This window comes from Centruroides sculpturatus, unplaced genomic scaffold, assembly GCF_000671375.1.
Source record: "Centruroides sculpturatus isolate CEXI.00-Female unplaced genomic scaffold, Cexi_2.0 scaffold2052, whole genome shotgun sequence".
In the NCBI taxonomy this organism is placed as follows: Eukaryota; Metazoa; Arthropoda; class Arachnida; order Scorpiones; family Buthidae; genus Centruroides; species Centruroides sculpturatus.
The window spans coordinates 29,726-51,060 of record NW_019386164.1 but is presented as its reverse complement, the minus strand read 5'-3'; the positions used below and the strand labels follow the sequence as shown (position 1 = coordinate 51,060).

The 21,335-nt window shown below is 30.3% G+C and overlaps 2 protein-coding genes across 2 annotated transcripts in view; both read left to right on the top strand.

The window, feature by feature from the left end:
- Position 1: 1 nt before the first annotated feature.
- Positions 2 to 10,054, top strand: LOC111613881 (ataxin-2-like protein). Its single transcript, XM_023355234.1, has 4 exons — positions 2 to 202; positions 4,880 to 5,007; positions 6,198 to 6,286; positions 9,850 to 10,054. Exons 1-4 carry the CDS (start codon positions 22 to 24, stop codon positions 10,025 to 10,027), a joined length of 576 nt encoding a protein of 191 aa, XP_023211002.1. The 5' UTR covers positions 2 to 21; the 3' UTR covers positions 10,028 to 10,054.
- Positions 10,055 to 14,179: 4,125 nt separating this feature from the next.
- Positions 14,180 to 21,335, top strand: part of LOC111613880 (ataxin-2-like) — a 23,300-nt gene continuing 16,144 nt past the window's right edge. Inside the window, exons 1-2 of the mRNA XM_023355232.1 lie at positions 14,180 to 14,304; positions 17,868 to 18,041. Coding sequence (XP_023211000.1) covers positions 14,237 to 14,304; positions 17,868 to 18,041 — 242 coding nt within the window. The 5' untranslated portion in view covers positions 14,180 to 14,236. The remainder of the gene's footprint in view (positions 14,305 to 17,867; positions 18,042 to 21,335) is intronic.

The following is a 21,335-nucleotide window of genomic DNA, read 5'->3' as shown; positions in this document are numbered from 1 at the left end:
ATCATTAAAATTCTTTTATAGATGGATGTTGTATTAGAGATGGCTCGTTTAATTGATAACAATCAGGCAGCATCTTGTTTATTCAATGGAACCATCTTACCTTTGATGACTGAAGATCTGATCACAGAAAAACTCATTTTTAAACTTCATGACATTGTTATGTTAAGTGCAATAAATATTGATCTTGATTATGCAACTAAAGGTAAGGTATATTTTATATAATTGAAATAAAGATTCATTAAATAAGTATTAAATGAAAAAGTAGTCATCAAATATTTATGAAAAGAATAGTAATGTGACTTTTGTAATTATAGTAGAAGAAAATGCTACAAAGATTTATCAGATTTCAATAGAAATAACAACAGTTTTATCTAATTAATTTGATTTTTACTGTGTGTATTTTAGTCTCCTTTGGTGAACTTTTTGTGGCTTATATAAAGAGATTTTTTAGGAGTTACTTTATGCTCAGTTAATATAAAGGATAGAGACTAAAATCTTTGTAGTTGTCCGCTAATGATAACTTTTCCTGTGAATCTCTGACCAATAGCATTTTTGTAAACTATTAGTAAACTTGATGATATAGTTTGTGTGTGTATCCTTGTCCACTTAGATCTTGTTTATTAATAGGACTTTTTATACTGGTGTAGTTTCTGATTAGCAAATAGAGATCTTAGTCAAAACAAAATATTTTTATTTTTATCTGTAACTACAACTACACCAATATAATAAGTCCTATTAATAAACAACAATCCAAATAGACAAGAATACACACAAAAATTTATAAAAGTAAGACATAGAGGTAAAAAGAATCAATGATAGTTATTTTAGTAAATTTTTTGATGTAACTTATTATACATTAAAAGTATTAGGATTGTAAAATGACTAGGTATGAATGCTAGGATGTGCCACTTGTTCCTATATTTGAGTCTTAATGAATATATGGAGTGTACTTCAAAAATAAAAAATGTTAACACCAATATGGAAGTAATTTGTTACGCCAGATTTGTAGTGGTAAATTGTCATCTATTTAGTTCTCCGTCACGTACAAGAAGTCACAACGTCATTGCTGAGTTCTCCAAAAAGTATGGATCTACTACCCCTGCTGCAACAACTGCACACCTTCTCCATATAAGTGTTAACATTTTTTAAAGCATCTTGTGTATGAGTGCAATCTTTAAATATAGAAAATACAGTACAAAAATCAAATGGTTATTAACTACATATGACAGAAACTGCACAATAACTATATGTATGTATTTCTCTTTACTAATTTTAAATTAGATGATGATCTATAATTAAGTAAATTTATATATACTGGTTTTATTCGAGTAATAGCCACAGCTACCATTTTAAACTGCATATTTTCTCTAGTTACTATTTGAGGGTGGTTATTTCTTTTGCACAAACTCATTTGATGTCTACTATAAATAAAGTATATAAATACAGTGGTTTCTCGATTTGTCGTTTTTGGCAGGACTTGGGAAAAAAAACGACTGATGCAGGAAAATGATGATGATTTTATATCGTATGCAATGCTTATTTTTTAGAGATAGGCTTATATGATGACTTTCTGTAATACTAAATGATATGGACCATGTGCACTGATGTTCATTTATTCTACATTTTAAAAAATTGTTAAGAATATTGAAATTTGTTCTATTTCTTTGGTAAGAATACTTAATGTACTGAGTCTCTTCTTGCACTTGAAGATGATATTATAGAAGTGTAAAAACTATTAGTGAAATTGTAAGATTGTCGACCCGGTGCAGATATGGGACTTGAAAACCCACTCCTTGGCACCTGTATAAGATTGTCATCTTTTGGATGAACTTAAGAGAAGGTTGTATGTGGGTGTGATGGAGGAAGCAAGTGATGACAAGTGTTTACAAAAGACAAAGCTGTTTATTTGGTAACATTTATGCTTACATCAATATTTGACAGTTCAGTTCCACTTCTTTTTTGTCCTTTGGGATGATGGGGATTTTCCTTTCCGTCGAAGCCCCGGGGCAGACAAGATGGGATCGCAGGATGTAGGAGATAATCGGAGAGTCACAGAGATGTCTTGGGCGACAACATAATTCACTATATAAAACACATGATGAGCTTAATCTAGAGGAGACTGTCCTTCAACCTTGAAATTCCTATTTTTATAGTTTTTCTCCCACTATTCGCATTTTGGATTGGTCCCTTGTCTCATTCCTCGCTTCCTGATTGGTCTCTCCTTTGTCTCCAGGTGCAAGATGAAACCTCTTCGGGTAGTGGGAAAGGTCTGATTTGAGGTGTCTATTTGATACCTCTTTGTTGACTCTGCCTGGTGATTGTTTATAAAATGATAACACCTGCACTCGTAATTCAGGCTGTTGTTTATACCCCTTTTTGATGCCTAAGAATTTTAACAATCATTTTCATCTATCAAAAATTTTCCTTTTTTGTTCAAGAATGTTTATCTCGGCCAACATTTTATAAACTCGTGAGCCAATGATCTACCTGTTTATGAGTGTTTGTGCTAGAGTTTGTGTTCCACTAACACAAACTCTAGCACAGATAGACAAGTATGAGTATATGTCAAACTATCTTGACAGATAGTTTGACATATACTCATACTTGAACAGTTCCGGGTCTTGTTGTTTACATCTGGCATTGCACAAGAATTTCGTGGTTTACTTGAGTTCGAACCTCATCTGAGAACCCACAAAATGATAAATCTTTGTCACTTATGATGTTTTGATTCTCTTATGGAAATGGGTTCTGACTTTTCTCACTTGTCCTACCTCAAGACAATGCAGAGTTGCCAATCTTATGGGAGAAAATCACTGTCTGTCTCTTGAAATTATTGTATTTCACTTAAAATTATCATACATCCATCTTGATCCTTTATACTTATCAGTAGAAATATTTACAAGATTTGTCCTATGTCAAAATCTTGTAAACTTTTTATTTGCAATCCCTTCTTACAACAAAACGATTTTAGACCTCATTTTACAGTGAAGTTTTCACAACTCTCCCTTGTAATATATGATTCAAAACAAACTTCTGAATGGGCATGAGCTAAAATTTATGTTTTTTCATACAATTTCAACAAATCAAACATTAACAAATATGTAACACATCCTTTATATACCATATTTATTTTATATGTGCATACCTTAGTTTTTTCAATTTTTTTGAATGTCTAAAATTTTTGTACCCCCTCAAATGGTTGTTACTCCCTATGCCAAAAAAGTTTCAGTTTTAGACAGTTTATTAGATGGAAACTACTCTATATGTACTTCATTAATACATTTTATACAAGTAGAAGCATAATGGAATTTCAACAGAATGTTTATTCACACAAATTTTTTTCACATCAATTTGGGCATTTTATCAGTAGATCTAAAAGTATAGCAGTTAGTGGTCTCAAAAAGTATGACAAAGGTGTACCTGATAATTGAGAATATACCATAGTAGCTAATCTAAAAAGTTCTGAAAATTTAGTAGCCCTCTAGCGGTGAAAAAAACATGAAATATTGACGAAAAGGCAAAACGTATAAAAATATTGATTGTAAATTGTTTTTTCAATAGTTAACAATTGTTTTTGGAGTAAGGCATATTTATGAAATTATTGTATGTCATATAGGGCCCAAAATAATCATACAAATATGCTAATTATCATACAGATTGCAACTCTGAGACAATGTGCCGACTTTTACTGGTGTTGCCAGGCTTTAAGAGGAAATAAAGTACAGTATTTTGCAAAGCAGTAAACAAAAAGTAACCAAAAATCACAAAAATTGGTTAGCTGTAGTCAAAGGTTAGCTATAACTTAAATTTGATGTGCTTTTATTTTTAGTACACAAAAATTTATGTTTTAATTTAATGCCCTCTATTGTGAGTAAAACAATTGATGTGGGATAACATTTTTCTTTTAGTTAAAATACCGAACGAACATTGTGGGAACAAAGAATACGGGAAAAATTAACATTATATATGAGTCTTTATTAGGGACTGGAGAAAACAACCAATAGATGCAGGAGTGATAGATCGAGAATCCACTATGTTTATATTTTTAAATATTTTAAAAAGAAATTTTACTTAAAATGGTAACTTGGATCTTTCTGTATGATGACTATTACTACACTAGTGATAAGAAAATAATTAAAATGTATGCTTACTGAATATTATGCATTTCATATTTTTTATTTGTTTATTAAATAATAAATATTGTTTGTTAAATAAATATACTGTAGTTAACAATACTTATTAATTTTATATTGTTTTTGTAAGTTTTCAGAAATCTTCGAATAGTAGACAAGGTTACTATTTGAGGATAGTTATTACTTAAAATTTTAGGGATGGTATGCAGTGTCTATATTCAAATAAAACTGGTATTTTTTTTTTATAAAATAGAACTTAAAGGTGGGCAACCATTTTAAGTGCATGTATCAAAATCACCAAATCTATGATGCAAAATTTTCTTACATGCCAACTGAATTTTTGGGAGCATATTATTATTTGGTCTAGCGGCTACGTGATGCTACAGGAAAGCTAGGTTTAGTGAATTTTACGCTAAATAACCAACTGTATTGCAGAGATGGATGTCTTGGAAATAGGATGTTTGTTGCATTTTTGTGTAGTATTCACTCTACTAAATAAAATTGTACTCTATTAAGTTAAAATATACAACTCACAAAGATATTGGATATTTATTTTGTGAGGAGAGTCCTGGGTTGCATGCCAAAAAAAGTCTACATGCTTCATTTGGTACATGTATCAAGGGTTGCCCACCCCTGTTACAGGAATTAATCATTTTTAACTTAATATACTAAAACTTACATTAGTTCTAATTTTCAATGTTTTAAGTCATGATTTTAATCAGTTTTAATTTCATTATTTTTTAAAGATAATTTTACTGATGTTGCTATCAGTAAATTTAATGGCCAAATCACAGAAAAAGAATTAGAGCCTTGGCATGGAGCAAACAATAATGTAGATAAATTATCAAGTTTGGAAGGAGAAAATGAGGATAATGTAAGTTGTACATTATCATTACTTATACATTACTTGTATGTTATCTGAATTTGTTATCTTTTTCCTATTACAAAGAAAATCTGAAAAAATTATTACAAGATGATCCAAAATAAATCCATATTTTGGAAGAAACTAAATGATCATTTAATCCAGTTATATTTATTTATGAAAAATCTTTAATTTAATAGCCGACATGTTAAATTGATAATTTTTCTTAACATTATTAATAGTAAAAACAGAGGAGTGTGCTACCAAAAAGTAGAAGAGATTAAATAATTGCTTTGATGGAGTTTAAAACAAAGGAAAAAACATTCAACTAACCTGACATACTGAAAACATCTTCAGATATGAAGGCAATTCAGAAAGTATCTTTTGCTTATTGAAACATCATCAATAAAATTAGATAAAGTTTATTATATACAGCTGAAAAGTACAATCTTTGACTATTTTTCAAATAGTGTCCAGCCAAATTGAGACACTTGTCTAGCATTTAACAATCTTTTGTATACCATCTTCATAGTGTTCTGCTACCAATATAAGTCATGACTACTGGCTACAGCTATTCATCATCATTGAAGTGCTGTGAGACAAGTCATTTCTTCATGTATATGAAAATTACTAGGTGCCAAATCTAGACCATACAGAGGATGATCAAACAGTTTCTAAATGAATTGTTGCAGCAAGGTTCAAGTACATTTGTCCAGAATGAAATACAAAAATTATTGCTCATTAATTGGATTCTTTGGTGCATATTATAAACTATATTATAGTGAATCTCACACTGAATGAAGTTGCATTAAGTTAGGTATTACTGTATAATTTCTATTTATAATCTATGTATTTACTATACATATATGGTAAATGCAAGTTTATGAGCAGTTGATGGCCTAATATTAATAGACTATTAAATAGGCAAGTTGGGATCAAATCTTCGTGACAACTTGTCACCTTTTTTGCATGTCTGCGGTCCACTCCTTTCTACAGGTGTCTGGAAAGAGTTATTCAGAGATATTGAATATTAATTCATGGTTGGCCATTCCATCCACTTCTCTACATATGCTGTGAATAGGGAGAAGAATTCTGTATACCCCCTGTCCAGTATACTTCATAGCATACATTAAGGAATTCTTTCATTTATATATAAAAAATAAACTATTTTCTTATTCATAATTATTTTTATTTTATTTTAGAATGGATGGGATGTAAATGATATGTTTAAAACAAATGCTGAAAAATATGGAGTGGTTTCTTCTTATGACAACAGTCTTCAGGGATATACGTAAGTATTTTTACTAATGTGATTTTAGTAAGAAAATTCAAATGTTAAATATTCTTAAACATACGTAACAATCAACCAGTCTGATTTATATGCGAGGGTTGGAATTTTAATACTAGCAATGCTTTAATTACAATCCGTACAAAAAAAACATAAATGTTTCAGATTTTTACTGTCCTTCAATGTAGTCACCAGCAGTGTGTAAGCTGTTGCCAGCAATGTGGAAGTTGCAGGATGCCATCGGTAGAGCCTGTTTGGTTGATTGCCCAAATAGAGTGGTTTACTTCCTGAAGAATATCTGAAATAGTTTTGAACTGTCCTCCAATGAAGTGGTTTCATCATTTTAGGGAGAATATGATGGATGGTAGAGAACTTCCCAGCCCCAGCAACCGAACAATGTGGCCACACATTGTACAACATGTGCTCGAGCATTGTCATGCAAGATGAGGGATGGGTTCTGCAGAAAGTGTTTCTGCTGTTTTTTTTTTTTCCCTCCAAAGTTGGCCACAGATTGTGTTCCAAAAATGTATAGTAATTTACAGTCTGGTCTGGGTATGGTATACATCAAAACAACACCATTGCAATCATACACGAGAATAACCATAGATAGCTTTCATCTTACTGGAGTTCTGACAAAGTTTAGAATTTTATGGTGATCTATGATGTTGCCACTCATTTGATTGCTGTTTCAGTTCTGGCTTGTTTGATCTTTTCTGTGTCTCATCCAGCATAATGATTGCGTAAGAAACCTCTCCCTCACACTTGTAGTGCTCAAGTGGATACACACAGTCATATTATTGCCATTTCTGCATTTCAGTCAGAGGATGTGGAACCCATCATGATGAAATTTTCCTCATTCCCAACTGTTTCTTCACAATGTCTTGCACTGTTGTATGTGAAAACACGTCTCTTGGGCTAACTCACAAATCATTTGGAGCTGATCTGTTTGTATCCAGTAATATGTAAATAGCATTTACCTGTTCTTCACTTGTATGGGGATGACCTGGACAAGGCTTATCTTCCACAATTCGTCTCTGTTGAAGGTTTAACCACCTTGTTATTGTTCTACATGGTAATCAGATTTGTCATAAACCTCTAAGAGTCCTTAGTGATGCTGTTGTGCAGTATGACCCCTGCTACTTTCAATCTTTATCCTATTTCACTACTCCATTTTTGCAAATATTATGACTGATATTCTCAAAATTGACTGATGGGTGATAGCAGTAGGCTCTTGTTACTGTACCGGTACTGTACATGGACTTTACTGTCCAACTCCATGTGCAGTACCTGCACAGTAACAAGAGCCTATTGCTATCACCCATCAGTCAATTTTGAGAATATCAGTCATAATATTTGCAAAAATGTAGTAGTGAGGCTTAGCTGCATTAGCTGGTTGCATTGCATTGGGTTTCTACAGCACTGTTGCCACTATTAAATTTCCAACCCACATATTAATTATAGTACTGTTGTATTTTATAATTTATTAGTATATAATCTGTTGATTATAGTCACAGATATTGTTATAATTCTTGTTACACCCTTGAATTTTTTTTCTTGAGTTTCATTAAGTTTGAGTATACCACAGAAGAACCAATTTTTCTGTGGTATACTTAATTTTGATCATCCAGATCTCCAAAATTCTATTATTGCAGCTACTAAAGATAAAGCCTGAAATGCACGAACATAGTCAAATATTATTTCAATCACATTTCCTGTAAATGTAAATAAAACAATTTTAATCTGTGTGACTGATTTGCAGTAATCTTAAATACCAGTTTAATATGTCCTATTAATAGAAATACACACTGTACTGGTGATTGAAATAATATTTGAATAAATTAAGGACATTGAGGCATATTAATTTAATTGCATGAACATAGGTTCTGCAAAAGAGCTGATTGGTGTTGAGCTTTGCAGATGTTGATAGTTGTCATGCAGGAACTAATCATTCAATGTCTGAAAGTTGTTTGTTTATAATTATTAATTTCATGTAGCAAAAAAGTATTTGAAAATTAACATATCAAATGCAAATAAAATGTTTAAGTAACAAACTGCCAGAAGAGGAGGATAATTAAACTGAGTTGCAGAGAATGAATATAATAAAATATGTCTATTGTTATATTAATCATATAATGATATTGTTGTACATTCTTATTCTCCTTTCAATGCCAGTAATCTAAAATTAAATTATTCCTAAAAATTAAATGTTTTCACAAAAACTATTTAGATGCAAATTTTTCATTATTTTAAAAAGGAGAAAAAATATAATGTATTCAGAATGTCTGTGTAAGGGTACAACTATGGAGATGCGAGTGAGAATATGTGGCGAGAAGAGGTGATGTTTCATGCTCTCTGTTTCTTGCTCTTGTCTGTGTGGTCATAATGAATGAGAGTGAGAAAGAAAGAGCGTGAAACGTCATAACCTCTTCTTGCCACATATTCTCACTTGCGTCTGCATAGTTGCATCCTAATTCTGATATTTTGCTGATTGGTGTTTTGGAATGTAACTCAAAAATCCTTTTTCACCATTTGTTAAAAAATGTTATATTTAAAAAAAAGAAATTTTTCATAAAATGTTTTCAGTCTACCAATGGACTATTATTATTCTGGACTTATCAAACACTCAATAATGAGGACATAGCGAATTAACTCAAAGAAATGGCTTCATTTTCAGTATAAAATTTTTCTTGTCGAACTTTGTATTGACACAGATGTACATTTATGCAGTTTGGGATAGTAAAAATCAAATAGTATTCTAGGGAAACCATTAACCAGGAAGACTCTCTGTGGGCAGTGCCTGTATTATATTTAAATTGAAAGAAATTTATTAAAGTTTCCAGAAATTCTTATATCAGAAAAACACTAGACCAGAGGTGGCAAACCTATGGCACATGTGTCTAAAATGGGTAACAAAGAATTCATCTGGCTTACAACATATTTGATTTTTTACTGTGATTTTCAATTTTAATTCTGGTTTTATATTTAATTTGATTTATAATCAACCTATTCTCAAACTTTTTTTTTTAATTTTAAATATTAAAATGTGTTCACACTTTTTTCAAAGTTACTCAAACTGTAAAGTTTTGGCAGGTGCATGTTTTTTCGAAAGTTAAATAATGCCAAATTTGGTATACAGATTTAAAAAAGTTATTCTCTTTGCCCTAGTTGGCTATTGTCATCAGTATAGGCATGTCCAAAAGTGATTACAATAAGTGGCATCTGCTATATACAATATTTGAAACACACTCTAAATAAATTAAAACAGTTAATTTCATTTGGATTTTTTTTATTTATTTATGCCTGAAAGATGAGCCAGCAAGCCTTAAAAGTGTTTGAATTTTAATGATTTTTCTCAGGGAAAGTATTAATTTGTTTTTTGAGTTTCATTTGACATGTGGAGGGTACTGTAGTATATCTTTATTTCTGCACTTGTATTAAATTTTTTAAATTTACCATTATTAGACTTAAATTTTGAATAAAAGTCTGTTTATTAAAGCTTATAATGTTTGTCTTAGTATTTATGTTTTAGATATGTTTCTACACATAAACATATTTTTTTAAATTAGTGTCAAACTTGAACATAAAAATACTGACGAATATAAGCAAAAAGAAGCTGAAGCTCTTAGAATAGCTCAAGAAATTCAGTCAAGTCCTTTGTACCAAGCACGTTTATCTGCTGAAAATGGAGATGAAGAAGATCAGTTTAGCGCTGTAGTAAGACCAGATAAAAGAAATCCAAAGTAAGTTGTTTATTTTATATGTATTTGTAAAATATATTAATGCAAGAAATATATACATGTAAACTATATCAGAATCTTAAAAAAAATAGCAAATAAATCAAATTGTGTGCTTATTGTCTCATCAAATATTATTCAGATTAATTGTCAGATGATCAGATATCAGTTATCGTGATTTTAATAGAACTAATCACACTATTTATTGTCACATACTGCTTATCATTCAAATAATATTTACTTCAATCACATTTAAACTGAACTTACTAACATTGTTGTTCACACAAAAGACTGTCCTCTATCAAAGAGGTTTGTAGTGAACTGTGTAAAAGTCTACTACAAATCTCTACATAAGTTTCAGATTTTCAAAAAAAAAACTTTTTTTAGCTTTAAATGGAAAAAACATTATTTTCTGAAATTTTTTAATAAAAGCCAGGAAAAATCAAATAATATCTGAACAATTTGAGACTACCACTTAAAACCATCTGTATAAATGCCACTAATGTTGTAACCCTTCAATATTTTTGGCCATCATTCAAGAATTGCAATAAATATTAGCATTCAAAACTGCATCTGCTTTTAAATCAGATGATCAGATATCAGTTATCGGGTTTTTAATATAATTCCATTTAAAGTAATTGAGGCAAAGAACAGCTGACTTTTAGAGTCCATTATGAAACTTTGTGGTAATGGAAAAACCTTGGGGTTAAAGTCCTGTTTAAAGATGACTGGACTAGTCATCTTTAAACAGGACTCTACAAGTTTATTCTCTACAAGACTACACAGTTTATTCTCTACAAGAGAATAAACTGTGATTTAGCCAATAGAAGAGGGGCGTATGCCTGAAACACGTCTTGGCCCACAAAATATTCCTGAATAAAGATTGATATCAAAAATGCCCAGTGTCTGTCTATGCATCTAGTTCTGATAGAAAAAAACAAATGAAATTTGGGATTGTAAGGCTTGAAGATACTTTGAAATTCAGAATTTTGTATACAGTTTTTAACTTTAAAAGATATTCCATTATCAAATTTTTTATTATAACTGTTATTAAAGAAATCATAATTTTAAAAAATATAAGCACTATTAAATGTCTTTTAGTTGTTTCTATTTATTATAAGAAGGAACTAAATTTTCTTTACAAATATTTTTACAACATGATTTAAGCTGTCCTACGTTGATCCTGAAAATTTTCGGGTTGACCTCATTGACCTTCGTGGGCAATCCCAAATATTTCCGTGTTTACATTGGAACGTTTTTGATACTAGATGTNTTTTGAAATAAGATTGTAAATTTTATATTTTTTGTTTTATTAATCATTAAAATTCTTTTATAGATGGATGTTGTATTAGAGATGGCTCGTTTAATTGATAACAATCAGGCAGCATCTTGTTTATTCAATGGAACCATCTTACCTTTGATGACTGAAGATCTGATCACAGAAAAACTCATTTTTAAACTTCACGACATTGTTATGTTAAGTGCAATAAATATTGATCTTGATTATGCAACTAAAGGTAAGGTATATTTTATATAATTGAAATAAAGAATCATTAAATAAGCATTAAATGAAAAAGTAGTCATCAAATATTTATGAAAAGAATAGTAATGTGACTTTTGTAATTATAGTAGAAGAAAATGCTACAAAGATTTATCAGATTTCAATAGAAATAACAACAGTTTTATCTAATTAATTTGATTTTTACTGTGTGTATTTTAGTCTCCTTTGGTGAACTTTTTGTGGCTTATATAAAGAGATTTTTTAGGAGTTACTTTATGCTCAGTTAATATAAAGGATAGAGACTAAAATCTTTGTAGTTGTCCGCTAATGATAACTTTTTCTGTGAATCTCTGACCAATAGCATTTTTGTAAACTATTAGTAAACTTGATGATATAGTTTGTGTGTGTATCCTTGTCCACTTGGATCTTGTTTATTAATAGGACTTTTTATACTGGTGTAGTTTCTGATTAGCAAATAGAGATCTTAGTCAAAACAAAATATTTTTATTTTTATCTGTAACTACAACTACACCAATATAATAAGTCCTATTAATAAACAACAATCCAAATAGACAAGAATACACACAAAAATTTATAAAAGTAAGACATAGAGGTAAAAAGAATCAATGATAGTTATTTTAGTAAATTTTTTGATGTAACTTATTATACATTAAAAGTATTAGGATTGTAAAATGACTAGGTATGAATGCTAGGATGTGCCACTTGTTCCTATATTTGAGTCTTAATGAATATATGGAGTGTACTTCAAAAATAAAAAATGTTAACACCAATATGGAAGTAATTTGTTACGCCAGATTTGTAGTGGTAAATTGTCATCTATTTAGTTCTCCGTCACGTACAAGAAGTCACAACGTCATTGCTGAGTTCTCCAAAAAGTATGGATCTACTACCCCTGCTGCAACAACTGCACACCTTCTCCATATAAGTGTTAACATTTTTTAAAGCATCTTGTGTATGAGTGCAATCTTTAAATATAGAAAATACAGTACAAAAATCAAATGGTTATTAACTACATATGACAGAAACTGCACAATAACTATATGTATGTATTTCTCTTTACTAATTTTAAATTAGATGATGATCTATAATTAAGTAAATTTATATATACTGGTTTTATTTGAGTAATAGCCACAGCTACCATTTTAAACTGCATATTTTCTCTAGTTACTATTTGAGGGTGGTTATTTCTTTTGCACAAACTCATTTGATGTCTACTATAAATAAAGTATATAAATACAGTGGTTTCTCGATTTGTCGTTTTTGGCAGGACTTGGGAAAAAAAACGACTGATGCAGGAAAATGATGATGATTTTATATCGTATGCAATGCTTATTTTTTAGAGATAGGCTTATATGATGACTTTCTGTAATACTAAATGATATGGACCATGCGACTGATGTTCATTTATTCTACATTTTAAAAAATTGTTAAGAATATTGAAATTTGTTCTATTTCTTTGGTAAGAATACTTAATGTACTGAGTCTCTTCTTGCACTTGAAGATGATATTATAGAAGTGTAAAAACTNTATCTGAATTTGTTATCTTTTTCCTATTACAAAGAAAATCTGAAAAAATTATTACAAGATGATCCAAAATAAATCCATATTTTGGAAGAAACTAAATGATCATTTAATCCAGTTATATTTATTTATGAAAAATCTTTAATTTAATAGCCGACATGTTAAATTGATAATTTTTCTTAACATTATTAATAGTAAAAACAGAGGAGTGTGCTACCAAAAAGTAGAAGAGATTAAATAATTGCTTTGATGGAGTTTAAAACAAAGGAAAAAACATTCAACTAACCTGACATACTGAAAACATCTTCAGATATGAAGGCAATTCAGAAAGTATCTTTTGCTTATTGAAACATCATCAATAAAATTAGATAAAGTTTATTATATACAGCTGAAAAGTACAATCTTTGACTATTTTTCAAATAGTGTCCAGCCAAATTGAGACACTTGTCTAGCATTTAACAATCTTTTGTATACCATCTTCATAGTGTTCTGCTACCAATATAAGTCATGACTACTGGCTACAGCTATTCATCATCATTGAAGTGCTGTGAGACAAGTCATTTCTTCATGTATATGAAAATTACTAGGTGCCAAATCTAGACCATACAGAGGATGATCAAACAGTTTCTAAATGAATTGTTGCAGCAAGGTTCAAGTACATTTGTCCAGAATGAAATACAAAAATTATTGCTCATTAATTGGATTCTTTGGTGCATATTATAAACTATATTATAGTGAATCTCACACTGAATGAAGTTGCATTAAGTTAGGTATTACTGTATAATTTCTATTTATAATCTATGTATTTACTATACATATATGGTAAATGCAAGTTTATGAGCAGTTGATGGCCTAATATTAATAGACTATTAAATAGGCAAGTTGGGATCAAATCTTCGTGACAACTTGTCACCTTTTTTGCATGTCTGCGGTCCACTCCTTTCTACAGGTGTCTGGAAAGAGTTATTCAGAGATATTGAATATTAATTCATGGTTGGCCATTCCATCCACTTCTCTACATATGCTGTGAATAGGGAGAAGAATTCTGTATACCCCCTGTCCAGTATACTTCATAGCATACATTAAGGAATTCTTTCATTTATATATAAAAAATAAACTATTTTCTTATTCATAATTATTTTTATTTTATTTTAGAATGGATGGGATGTAAATGATATGTTTAAAACAAATGCTGAAAAATATGGAGTGGTTTCTTCTTATGACAACAGTCTTCAGGGATATACGTAAGTATTTTTACTAATGTGATTTTAGTAAGAAAATTCAAATGTTAAATATTCTTAAACATACGTAACAATCAACCAGTCTGATTTATATGCGAGGGTTGGAATTTTAATACTAGCAATGCTTTAATTACAATCCGTACAAAAAAAACATAAATGTTTCAGATTTTTACTGTCCTTCAATGTAGTCACCAGCAGTGTGTAAGCTGTTGCCAGCAATGTGGAAGTTGCAGGATGCCATCGGTAGAGCCTGTTTGGTTGATTGCCCAAATAGAGTGGTTTACTTCCTGAAGAATATCTGAAATAGTTTTGAACTGTCCTCCAATGAAGTGGTTTCATCATTTTAGGGAGAATATGATGGATGGTAGAGAACTTCCCAGCCCCAGCAACCGAACAATGTGGCCACACATTGTACAACATGTGCTCGAGCATTGTCATGCAAGATGAGGGATGGGTTCTGCAGAAAGTGTTTCTGCTGTTTTTTTTTTTTCCCTCCAAAGTTGGCCACAGATTGTGTTCCAAAAATGTATAGTAATTTACAGTCTGGTCTGGGTATGGTATACATCAAAACAACACCATTGCAATCATACACGAGAATAACCATAGATAGCTTTCATCTTACTGGAGTTCTGACAAAGTTTAGAATTTTATGGTGATCTATGATGTTGCCACTCATTTGATTGCTGTTTCAGTTCTGGCTTGTTTGATCTTTTCTGTGTCTCATCCAGCATAATGATTGCGTAAGAAACCTCTCCCTCACACTTGTAGTGCTCAAGTGGATACACACAGTCATATTATTGCCATTTCTGCATTTCAGTCAGAGGATGTGGAACCCATCATGATGAAATTTTCCTCATTCCCAACTGTTTCTTCACAATGTCTTGCACTGTTGTATGTGAAAACACGTCTCTTGGGCTAACTCACAAATCATTTGGAGCTGATCTGTTTGTATCCAGTAATATGTAAATAGCATTTACCTGTTCTTCACTTGTATGGGGATGACCTGGACAAGGCTTATCTTCCACAATTCGTCTCTGTTGAAGGTTTAACCACCTTGTTATTGTTCTACATGGTAATCAGATTTGTCATAAACCTCTAAGAGTCCTTAGTGATGCTGTTGTGCAGTATGACCCCTGCTACTTTCAATCTTTATCCTATTTCACTACTCCATTTTTGCAAATATTATGACTGATATTCTCAAAATTGACTGATGGGTGATAGCAGTAGGCTCTTGTTACTGTACCGGTACTGTACATGGACTTTACTGTCCAACTCCATGTGCAGTACCTGCACAGTAACAAGAGCCTATTGCTATCACCCATCAGTCAATTTTGAGAATATCAGTCATAATATTTGCAAAAATGTAGTAGTGAGGCTTAGCTGCATTAGCTGGTTGCATTGCATTGGGTTTCTACAGCACTGTTGCCACTATTAAATTTCCAACCCACATATTAATTATAGTACTGTTGTATTTTATAATTTATTAGTATATAATCTGTTGATTATAGTCACAGATATTGTTATAATTCTTGTTACACCCTTGAATTTTTTTTCTTGAGTTTCATTAAGTTTGAGTATACCACAGAAGAACCAATTTTTCTGTGGTATACTTAATTTTGATCATCCAGATCTCCAAAATTCTATTATTGCAGCTACTAAAGATAAAGCCTGAAATGCACGAACATAGTCAAATATTATTTCAATCACATTTCCTGTAAATGTAAATAAAACAATTTTAATCTGTGTGACTGATTTGCAGTAATCTTAAATACCAGTTTAATATGTCCTATTAATAGAAATACACACTGTACTGGTGATTGAAATAATATTTGAATAAATTAAGGACATTGAGGCATATTAATTTAATTGCATGAACATAGGTTCTGCAAAAGAGCTGATTGGTGTTGAGCTTTGCAGATGTTGATAGTTGTCATGCAGGAACTAATCATTCAATGTCTGAAAGTTGTTTGTTTATAATTATTAATTTCATGTAGCAAAAAAGTATTTGAAAATTAACATATCAAATGCAAATAAAATGTTTAAGTAACAAACTGCCAGAAGAGGAGGATAATTAAACTGAGTTGCAGAGAATGAATATAATAAAATATGTCTATTGTTATATTAATCATATAATGATATTGTTGTACATTCTTATTCTCCTTTCAATGCCAGTAATCTAAAATTAAATTATTCCTAAAAATTAAATGTTTTCACAAAAACTATTTAGATGCAAATTTTTCATTATTTTAAAAAGGAGAAAAAATATAATGTATTCAGAATGTCTGTGTAAGGGTACAACTATGGAGATGCGAGTGAGAATATGTGGCGAGAAGAGGTGATGTTTCATGCTCTCTGTTTCTTGCTCTTGTCTGTGTGGTCATAATGAATGAGAGTGAGAAAGAAAGAGCGTGAAACGTCATAACCTCTTCTTGCCACATATTCTCACTTGCGTCTGCATAGTTGCATCCTAATTCTGATATTTTGCTGATTGGTGTTTTGGAATGTAACTCAAAAATCCTTTTTCACCATTTGTTAAAAAATGTTATATTTAAAAAAAAGAAATTTTTCATAAAATGTTTTCAGTCTACCAATGGACTATTATTATTCTGGACTTATCAAACACTCAATAATGAGGACATAGCGAATTAACTCAAAGAAATGGCTTCATTTTCAGTATAAAATTTTTCTTGTCGAACTTTGTATTGACACAGATGTACATTTATGCAGTTTGGGATAGTAAAAATCAAATAGTATTCTAGGGAAACCATTAACCAGGAAGACTCTCTGTGGGCAGTGCCTGTATTATATTTAAATTGAAAGAAATTTATTAAAGTTTCCAGAAATTCTTATATCAGAAAAACACTAGACCAGAGGTGGCAAACCTATGGCACATGTGTCTAAAATGGGTAACAAAGAATTCATCTGGCTTACAACATATTTGATTTTTTACTGTGATTTTCAATTTTAATTCTGGTTTTATATTTAATTTGATTTATAATCAACCTATTCTCAAACTTTTTTTTTTAATTTTAAATATTAAAATGTGTTCACACTTTTTTCAAAGTTACTCAAACTGTAAAGTTTTGGCAGGTGCATGTTTTTTCGAAAGTTAAATAATGCCAAATTTGGTATACAGATTTAAAAAAGTTATTCTCTTTGCCCTAGTTGGCTATTGTCATCAGTATAGGCATGTCCAAAAGTGATTACAATAAGTGGCATCTGCTATATACAATATTTGAAACACACTCTAAATAAATTAAAACAGTTAATTTCATTTGGATTTTTTTTATTTATTTATGCCTGAAAGATGAGCCAGCAAGCCTTAAAAGTGTTTGAATTTTAATGATTTTTCTCAGGGAAAGTATTAATTTGTTTTTTGAGTTTCATTTGACATGTGGAGGGTACTGTAGTATATCTTTATTTCTGCACTTGTATTAAATTTTTTAAATTTACCATTATTAGACTTAAATTTTGAATAAAAGTCTGTTTATTAAAGCTTATAATGTTTGTCTTAGTATTTATGTTTTAGATATGTTTCTACACATAAACATATTTTTTTAAATTAGTGTCAAACTTGAACATAAAAATACTGACGAATATAAGCAAAAAGAAGCTGAAGCTCTTAGAATAGCTCAAGAAATTCAGTCAAGTCCTTTGTACCAAGCACGTTTATCTGCTGAAAATGGAGATGAAGAAGATCAGTTTAGCGCTGTAGTAAGACCAGATAAAAGAAATCCAAAGTAAGTTGTTTATTTTATATGTATTTGTAAAATATATTAATGCAAGAAATATATACATGTAAACTATATCAGAATCTTAAAAAAAATAGCAAATAAATCAAATTGTGTGCTTATTGTCTCATCAAATATTATTCAGATTAATTGTCAGATGATCAGATATCAGTTATCGTGATTTTAATAGAACTAATCACACTATTTATTGTCACATACTGCTTATCATTCAAATAATATTTACTTCAATCACATTTAAACTGAACTTACTAACATTGTTGTTCACACAAAAGACTGTCCTCTATCAAAGAGGTTTGTAGTGAACTGTGTAAAAGTCTACTACAAATCTCTACATAAGTTTCAGATTTTCAAAAAAAAAACTTTTTTTAGCTTTAAATGGAAAAAACATTATTTTCTGAAATTTTTTAATAAAAGCCAGGAAAAATCAAATAATATCTGAACAATTTGAGACTACCACTTAAAACCATCTGTATAAATGCCACTAATGTTGTAACCCTTCAATATTTTTGGCCATCATTCAAGAATTGCAATAAATATTAGCATTCAAAACTGCATCTGCTTTTAAATCAGATGATCAGATATCAGTTATCGGGTTTTTAATATAATTCCATTTAAAGTAATTGAGGCAAAGAACAGCTGACTTTTAGAGTCCATTATGAAACTTTGTGGTAATGGAAAAACCTTGGGGTTAAAGTCCTGTTTAAAGATGACTGGACTAGTCATCTTTAAACAGGACTCTACAAGTTTATTCTCTACAAGACTACACAGTTTATTCTCTACAAGAGAATAAACTGTGATTTAGCCAATAGAAGAGGGGCGTATGCCTGAAACACGTCTTGGCCCACAAAATATTCCTGAATAAAGATTGATATCAAAAATGCCCAGTGTCTGTCTATGCATCTAGTTCTGATAGAAAAAAACAAATGAAATTTGGGATTGTAAGGCTTGAAGATACTTTGAAATTCAGAATTTTGTATACAGTTTTTAACTTTAAAAGATATTCCATTATCAAATTTTTTATTATAACTGTTATTAAAGAAATCATAATTTTAAAAAATATAAGCACTATTAAATGTCTTTTAGTTGTTTCTATTTATTATAAGAAGGAACTAAATTTTCTTTACAAATATTTTTACAACATGATTTAAGCTGTCCTACGTTGATCCTGAAAATTTTCGGGTTGACCTCATTGACCTTCGTGGGCAATCCCAAATATTTCCGTGTTTACATTGGAACGTTTTTGATACTAGATGCCGCTTTGCGTCACAATTTTTATATTAAAACAAACTTTTAAAATAAAATTTTTTTCATTTTTATATTATTCAATATATATATTTTGTTTGTGAAACATAAAAAAATAATTTTTTATGATACAATAAACACGATTATTATTTAAAAAAAAAAATTTAGGCTTAACATCGATGAAAATTCAACATTGCATCACAGGCAACAAATAAAAATTTCAACATCGAATAGGTTAAGGGATATTTCTACAATAGCAAAATCTACCAGATTATTTCATTTTTCTTATGGTAAATGTTATATTTGTTTGGCTTTTTAAAACAGATTATAACATCGAATAATTGTATTCACCCAGCACAGTTAGTCTAAGCATCTGTTTAGGCAAACTGTATAGTTTGTTAATTAAATTAGCCCAAATATAGATCATTAAAGCCTACACGTAAGTGTTTGGTTTAATGTTAATCTAATTAGCATTTTATTTTCTAAAGCAGTTCAAGCTAAATTGACTTGATGTTTATTTTGACATAAGTAATGTAAGTGTTTGTCTGAATCTGTTTTTCAAATTTTATACTGAGTCAGTAAACAAAAAGTTTACTTGTGATAAGTAGAACAAACAGTTTGGCAGCATTGTGAGTCAGTTGTTGGCACCATCAGCCAACTATGCTTGTTATTGCTCTAGTACACATTATTAGAAGTGCTTAAATCTTGAACATTTGAATCCACAGTAAATATTTGTTTGGATGATTCTTACTTTATAAGATCAAAATTTGATTTTTTTTGTAGCTATATGAGCAGAAATATAAGATGTTGCTGCTGAGCTTAAGCAATTAGAAGATTTTATGGAACTTATTTCTAATGAAGCCTGAATGTCTTGAATAACTTCTGTTTGACATTTCTCCTCTTTACAGACTCCATGGACTGTTACTTATTAAAAAGTTCATAAAGATAAACCTTCATATACAGAGATAATTTTGGATATTTTTGTATAAACTGTTGCTTTAGTGTTTAATAACTTGTCAAAATAACTACGAAATTACCAACAAACCAGCAAAAATTCACTTCAAAAACGAACGTTTTCTACCGTCTTCAACGTTTGTTGGTAATTTCGTAGTTATTTTGTTAATTCTCACACCAGTAGTGTTAGTATGATGGATGATTATTAATAACTTGTCTTCCTCTAGAAAATTTTCTTAGTAAAAACATTTCTGTATAGTATAAAGTATGTTCAGTTATCGCTACACTTAACATAATGTTATTTAAATTAACATTGGAAATAGATACAGCAGCTCTTTCTTATAGGCTTAACTTCTAAGGCTTTTTATAACTTGATGTTTAGAATTTTATAATATGTTAGTTATCTAATTTTAAATACACATAATTAAATGCAAACATCTATAAGTAATAAAGAATCAATAAAGTTCAATCTAGTCATCTTCAAGATAAACAAAACACCTTTTTTGCCGAGAAATAAACATAATTTTTAAACAACAAACGTTTTCAGCCTAATTAATAGGCCATCTTCAGGTTGAAAACTAAAACGGAACGTAAATGTTCCATGAATAGAACATAAAAATTTAAATCAAAAATTTTACAAGAGAAAAAATAACGGAAGAATATTTAAAAATTAAAATAAAACAATAAAACAAAAATAACATAAATCTTCAATGTATTAATTCTGGTCGGAGTTTGTAGTAAATTTCTTAACCAAATATTTCCATGCCGAAGGTAGGCTCTCGGAATCCCTCGCATTTAAACAGCCTTCTCTTATCTTACTTCTGTATATTTCTATTTTTTCTGCCGTCATTGCTAGAGTTGGGGAAGACAGAGGTTTGATGATTGTTGCCTCGTCCCATTTCACCTCAGATCCTTGTGCTTGCGCCATTTGTGACAAAACCGTTGAATTAGACGCTTTTCTTATGGCATATCTATGTTCCTTGAGCCTTACTCCCAAGCTTCTGGTGGTGACGCCGATATAATCTTTTTTAACGTCCAGTTGTAAGTTTTCATAAGGAATCTTATACACCCCTGCTCTCTCCTCCG